Here is a 6,936-nt window from a genome sequence, read left to right as displayed (position 1 = left end):
CATCTGTCATGTACTATCATTCAGTCTGGTTGCAAACGGGGCAGTGACCTTTCAAAATAAAACCTCAAAAATATGCACACACTGAGGAATTCAACATGAGGGTGATGACTGGGCTGCATATTATGTGAAGACACTGATTCATGGCTGTGAGGCTGCATCAGTGCTCTGAGTTCTAATATTATGATATTGAGTAGATTTGGTCATAATACTAACACAGAAGTCTCACGTACACTACCAGTCAAAAGTTTGGAGACATTTTCTTATTCATTTGAATGAGAAGTTGTCTCCAAACCTTTGACTAGTATTGTATGTTTCTCCAAGCAGCATTAGTCACCTTTTTATGAGCTGTATGGTCGAACAGGTTTTAGGGTGGTGATGTTTCTTGGGGTTTTGTTTGATGATAAGCTCACATGGAGACAGCACAAATGTAAAGACAAAATGTAAGAAGATCAAAAGGACAAGACTTAGAAGCCATCTTGGTTGTTGTTGAATATAGGGCCCCTTATGGGAGTAACACTGGATGTGTTCAAGCTTTTAAAACATGCAGGTTAAAATGGGAGAGATGCCGTTGTGTATTAGTAGAATAAAATTAGGTTAATGTGTAGAGGCATAGTAAATCATCAGCTTGCAAGAGAGCTGGGCACACAGCAAACTTCATTTGTTTGAAATGGATTGGGAACGTGAAAGCAGAAAATGTAAGTTTATACAGTATGCAACATTGTCCAGCAGTTTCATCTTCAGCTTTCCCTCCTGGGCTGTTTTCATGTCATCCACTGTTATTTATACACAAACAAAAGAAGTCTAAAGTGATACCTGCTTGGTACGTAATTCAAAACTATTGTAGAACACCATTTTCTAGCTAGGATGTTACTGACAGATGGTTCAAAGGTTCATGACACTGATCAAACAGGTGCTGCAGTTTTTATCCCACAGTGATACAGCTTTGAGAGAGACGACAGGCCACTCATCAGTACACACCAATCAGGCAGAACGTTCTGACCACCTGCCTAATATTGTGTTGGACCCCCTTATGTGGTCAAAAATGCTCTGAACCATTTGGCTTTGACCAATGTAAATATTTATACAGCACCCTCCATAATTATTGGCACCCCTGGTTAAAATGTGTTCTTTAGCTTCTAATAAATTCATTTTTTTTCTAAATAATATAGGACCACAATGAAAAAAACGAGGAAAATCCAACCTTTAATTCAAGTGCATTTATTCAGTGGGGGAAAAAAATCACACATTAAGAAATAATTCGTTTACATCAAATCATGTGTGCCACAATTATCAGCACCCCTGATGTTAACACTTTGTACAACCCCCTTCTGCCAACAAAACAGAACCTAATCTTCTCCTATAAGACATTTTTTTCAACAATTTTCAGTGTGAGTATGCTTCTGCAATAAAAATTGAGTTTATTTTAAGGCTTTCAACACATCTTAATCAGGGGTGCCAATAATTATGGAGGATGCTGTATCTATATTCTTTTTGCAGTCTGTCAAAGGTGTTCAGTGAAGAGCTGGGTCTTTAGTGGTTTCTTAAAGACTGAGATTGATTCTGCAGATCAGAGTTTGGTGACTTGTTCAACCACCAGGGCACTACAGCCTATGGTGGTTTGTTCAGAAAACAAACTAATAAGACATTGTACCAGCCCAGTGTGAGGAATGCTTTTAGCCTGACCGCCTCCAATAAAAGTGTCAGACTCCAGCACTGATAACAGGTGTATGCCCGGCTGGATTATGTACACACTGTAATCAGGAGGCTCTGTCCAGTGTGTGGTGGATTGTGGTGTTTATGGGGAGGAAAGAACAAAAGTAAACATTACACTTAACCTCTTCAGACCCTATATATAAGTGGAAATGTGGAATATATATGTTTTTTTCCACATTTTCAAAATTAAAACGGGTCAATTTTGACCCGCTAGACGACATGAGGGTTAAACTAATTTTGAGTTTTCTTGTAAAATTCAACTCAAACCAAGATAATTTCAAGATTGTTTGACTTAAAAAGATATTTCAGATGCACTGTCTTAAAACAAGTTATTTAAAAAAAGTAAATTTGGCAATAAATAAAAATTTAAAAAATAAAAAAATGACAATTGTATATATTTTCAAAAAATGAGTAAAAATCTTCCAAAAATCCTAAAAATATCTATGTAGTGATTACATATTTATCAGTAAACTTCTAATATTTTCTTTCACCCTCCTGTCGTCCTGCGGGTCAAACTGACCCGTTTTGAAGTTTTAAAAATGTGGGGGAAAAAAATTTCACAGTGAAAACTTCCACATTTTCTAAATTTTTTTAGGAAATTTTTGAACATTTTTTGGTGGAAAATTTTTTTTTTAAGAACATTCAGAAAAAAATCCACCAAAATCCAGTGAATTTTGCTGTCAAATTTTGGGATTTTTTATTTTAAAAAATAAAACTTTTGAGGGAAACTTATCAGGATTATAATTTAAAAATTTGGGGAAATTTTTTCTGAATTTGTGAACTTTTTTCAGACAAGGCAACACCATTTTTTGGTAAGGACAACACGAGGGTTAAACTTTTTTTTAACATTTCTTTTTGTTTTCTATCAAAAAATGTTCAAAAATTTCCCCAACAATTCTGAAAATATGCAAGTTTTCACAGTGAAAATCTCATTTTTTTCCCCCCACATTTTCAAACTTTAAAACTAGTCAATTTGACCCGCAGGACAACACGAGGGGTAAAACAAGATCATTTCCAGATTGTTTGACTTAACAAGATATTTAAGATGCATTGTCTTAAAACAAGTCTGCAAACAGACTCGGTAAGATTTTCAGTTTTTGCAGTGTTGTCCCTCAACGGACACATCAAACCCAAGTACATCCATGTTAACCAAATCTAACAGGGGCTGCGACTTTGATTTCTTTAGCCTTGCTGGTAAGTATGAGCCGACTGTAAGCGGTGTCTTTGTCCTCAGTGCCCGTGTGGGGCTGTCGGCCAGGATGGGGGTGGACAGTGCTCTGGGTCAGGCTGCAGTGGAGCGGGTCGCTGAGGTGAAGAGCTCCACCAGTCTGGATGGCAGAGTTCAGCTTCAGGAGGGTCAGGACGGTTCACACATTTTTTTGCATCCTTCTAGACACGTTTATGTCATTTAGGAACATTTTTGTCATTTTAAAAATGTTAAAATCCCATGTCATTTTTCTTTTTTTTTTTCAATTTTTTTTATTTAGTTTTTTAGTGAGGATAGAAAGAGGAGATGGATAGAAAGAGAAGATAGAGGTGAGGACAGAACAGAAAGATATCTATCTTGATGGAGGTGAGGATAGAAAATAGGGGGAGAAGGGAGAGAAAGGAGCAGAGATTCGGCTGGCTGTCAGCTAACAACCAGCTGAATCATTTCTTGTTACGCCACCAGCGACTTTTCTGGCTCTCAGTGGCGTCACCATCGTGTCTGCGACTTTTCTGCGTTTCTGCTGCGTGCTCCTTCTCTGCCCTTCTGAGGAAGCTGAAGCAACCAGTGTTCCTTTTGGTCCACGATTCCTTCGCTGCTTCATGTTCCCTCTGAAGTCGGTCATGGTTCTTCAGGAGGTTGATTTTGTCATGCTTTAACATTTTTACTCTGAAAAAGAGGAATAGCAAAGTGTTAGAGTAAGGAAGGGAGTAAAAGTGCTTGTTTTTAACCAAGAAACCCTTACACTGCAAAAACTCAAAATCTTACAAAGTCTATTTCTCTTATTTTTAGTCAAAATGTCTCATCCCACTTGATTTAAGATAAATTCACTTAACAAGTGACATTTCAGCAAGATGCAGGGACTTGTTTTCAGACCATGCATCTTAAATATCTCGTGAAGTCAAACAATCCTAAAATGATCTTGTTTTGAGTTGTATTTTACAAGAAAACTCAAATTAAGTTTAATACATCTCAAATTAGGAGGTTACATCAAAGGAAAAATCTATTTTGAGTGAAAAACTACTATTTTTTAGCATGTCTGGCTTATTTTAAGACACCTAAACTTGACAATTATGGTAAAATATAGCTTAAAATAAGTTTGTGAACCTAACTTTAAGATCTCAATATTCTAAATATCATCTCTTATTTCAAGAAATCTTACCAAGCCATTTTTCACTTGTTCTATTGGCAGATTCCCCCCCCCCACTTATTTCAAAGTTTAGAGAGGGGCATTTTTTCCAGTGTACATAACAGAGAATATACCAGGACCCCCTCATATGAGTCATTTGGAATTATTCAACAAAGCCTATTTTCTATGCTTCTATAGTCTCAGTCATGTTAAAGAGCAACACAAGATGAACACATTGACACTATTTGCATCTCAGCACAGGATAAAGTTAAAACAATGCAGCTGGAATCTGTTAAATGAAAATGTTCAAAGTACCTTTTGGTGAGGACCTCGTTGTCCTGCTGCAGCTCCAGTCTCTCTGCGGCCTCTCTGCTGTGTTCTTGTTCAAACGTGCTGAGACGCACAGACAGTCCAGACACCAAATCCTGGAGTCGTTGGTTTTCCTCTTGCTGCAGCTGGCTAGAGTTGATGAGCAGTCCCACCTTTTTGTCAGACTGCTCATTTTCCCTCTGCAGTCTGTTTTGGTTCTTCAAGAGGTCGATTTTGTCATTTCTCAGGAGTTTAACTCTGAAAAAGAGGAATAGCGAAGAGTTAGATAAATGAACGGAGTAAAGGTGCTTGTTTTTACCAAGAACCCCTTACATAACAGAAAATATATCAGGACCCGCTCATATGAGTCACTTGGAATTATTGGACAAAGCCTATTTTTTATGCTTCTATAGCTTCAGTTATGTTAAAGAGCAACACAAGACGAATACATTGAAACTATTTGCATCATCTCAGCACAGTAAATGTTAAAACAATGCAGCTGGTAGCTTTTAAATTTAAATAATGCTGTATCTTGAAAATATCAAAGTGTTTTAGAATGTATACATTCCACAATGCACCCCCCCCCCCATCTTTCACTCTATGCCATTCTCTGACGCATACTAAACAAATAAATTTGTTTTACACATAACTCATAACTGAGACAGTAACACACTAGAAATAGAAAAATGAAAATGTTCAAAGTACCTTTCGGTGAGGTTCTCATTGTCCCGCAGCAGCTCCTGTCTCTCTGCGGCTTCACTGCTGTGTTCTTGTTCAAACGCGCTGAGGAGTGCAGAGAGTCCAGCCACCAAACCCTGGAGTCGTTGGTTTTCCACTTGCTGAAGCTGGCTAGACTTGATGTACTCATCCTTCTCAGTCTTCAGCGCAGCTTGCAGCTCACGAGTCGAAGCTCTGCTGTTCTCCAGGTCATTTTTCAGCGTGTCAAACTCGGCTGTGTAGCTGAGGACACGCCGATTTGCTTGATCATGGTCAGCTGTGAGCTGTTGGATTTTTCTGTGAGCCTCCAGCAGAATTTTATCTTGCATTTTCTCTGCTTCCCGCTTGACTTTGTCCAGTCGAGACTCATACTCAACGTGTCTGGAGAATCTCTGAAAACACTGCTTTCTCTCCAGGTCCTCGACCTGGGTTTTCTTAGTCTTCAGTTCCTGTTCAGCTGTGTTCAGCTTCAAGGAAAGACTTTTGTTGTCCTTTTCCAGTCTTGAGATAATTTTCTCGTACTGAATTTGGTCTTCTTGCAACTTGCGGTTTCTCTCTTGAAGCTGTTTGATTTTGTCTTGAAGTCTTTCAGCTTCATCGCGTTTAGGACAGTTGTCTGTCCGAGTTGAAACTTTGAAAGTCCCCTGATTCTTCTGGGGAGCAGACTGAAATGCGGCTTCGCATGCAGCCTTGAATATTCTCGCACTTCCTCTTTGTTTTTGTTGAGCCATCGCAGTCAAACTGTGTTCAAACAGACACATCAACGAGTTTAACACATCACCGCAAAAAATGGAACAAAAATCTGATCAAAATGATATTTTTACATTTCAATTGAAAATATAGCAAATGCTAAATACATTATCGACCTAGTATATACAATGTTTTCAATCACAGTAGCATGGTAGTAGCAAAATAAGTAAATAAGCACAAAACTAATGTTTAAAAATAAATTCAGGTATAAATTAGTTTTTCTTTGCAGACATCAGCATGAACAATAGGAAACAAAAAATGTGTAATGACTTACACTGCAGAGAACTGTTTCTGGAAAGAAGTATTGCACCTGGGTCGTCTTCTGAGAAGGTCTTAGAAACGCTCTGATTGTCTGATCACAGGCGAGACACTAGTAAGCTTCAGATGGACATATATGACGACAGTGTTATGGTTTAAGATACAACGTTCTTAAATCATAACACGGGCAGTGTTATGATTTTAAGATATAGACCTTTTCGCAATGACGTCAGAGTCTGGGACACGTGACCATACCTTCCTTAGCAACGCACGCCGCCATTAAAAGAGGGGGCAACAAAGTCATTAGCAACCGCGATTTGACCGCTGAAACCGCGCAGTTTTGACCCGGAGAAAAATGTCTGCTGATTATTTCGGAAATCTTGAGCCAAAAGCCAAGCTACGGTATCAAGAAAAATTAGAACTGGTTGGTTTGCAGTCATGTCCGTACCAAATTCCTCTGGTTTCATGGGAAAACGACCGTACTACGTGGCCAGATCTTCAATGGCACTCCATTTACGAGTACCTTATCAACAGCCCAGGCATCCACACAATGGAGAAGATGAAGACTTATAAAAGCCTGGACTCATACGTTTTCTTTGAGGTATGCTTATATTTATATGCTTTTGTGCATACAGGTCAATGTCAGAATGATAAATGCCTTGTAAGATACGGCTACACCAACTCCGCTATGCTAAGCTAATGTTAAGCTAACGGGGTGAGCCATTACACCTTTTAATTTCAAGTGGAAGTAGTGTATGTATATTAGTTAGATGTGCATTATCAAAACTAAGAGTCAGATACCTGTAAATGAGCTCTACCCACCCTAGGCCCAAGGGTATGAGGTGCTAACAAT

General features: G+C 38.6%; 1 protein-coding gene across 1 annotated transcript; it reads right to left on the bottom strand.

Moving 5' to 3' along the window:
• Positions 1 to 3,259: 3,259 nt before the first annotated feature.
• On the bottom strand, positions 3,260 to 6,936 carry LOC127535148 (myosin heavy chain, striated muscle-like). The gene is made up of 3 exons (XM_051952240.1): positions 5,064 to 6,936; positions 4,365 to 4,616; positions 3,260 to 3,589 (listed from the first exon to the last, which is right to left on the bottom strand). Exons 1-3 carry the CDS (start codon positions 5,834 to 5,836, stop codon positions 3,364 to 3,366), a joined length of 1,251 nt encoding a protein of 416 aa, XP_051808200.1. The 5' UTR covers positions 5,837 to 6,936; the 3' UTR covers positions 3,260 to 3,363.

Source organism: Acanthochromis polyacanthus, chromosome 8 (assembly GCF_021347895.1).
Source record: "Acanthochromis polyacanthus isolate Apoly-LR-REF ecotype Palm Island chromosome 8, KAUST_Apoly_ChrSc, whole genome shotgun sequence".
Classification (NCBI taxonomy): Eukaryota; Metazoa; Chordata; class Actinopteri; family Pomacentridae; genus Acanthochromis; species Acanthochromis polyacanthus.
This window is presented reverse-complemented; position numbering and strand designations above follow the sequence as displayed.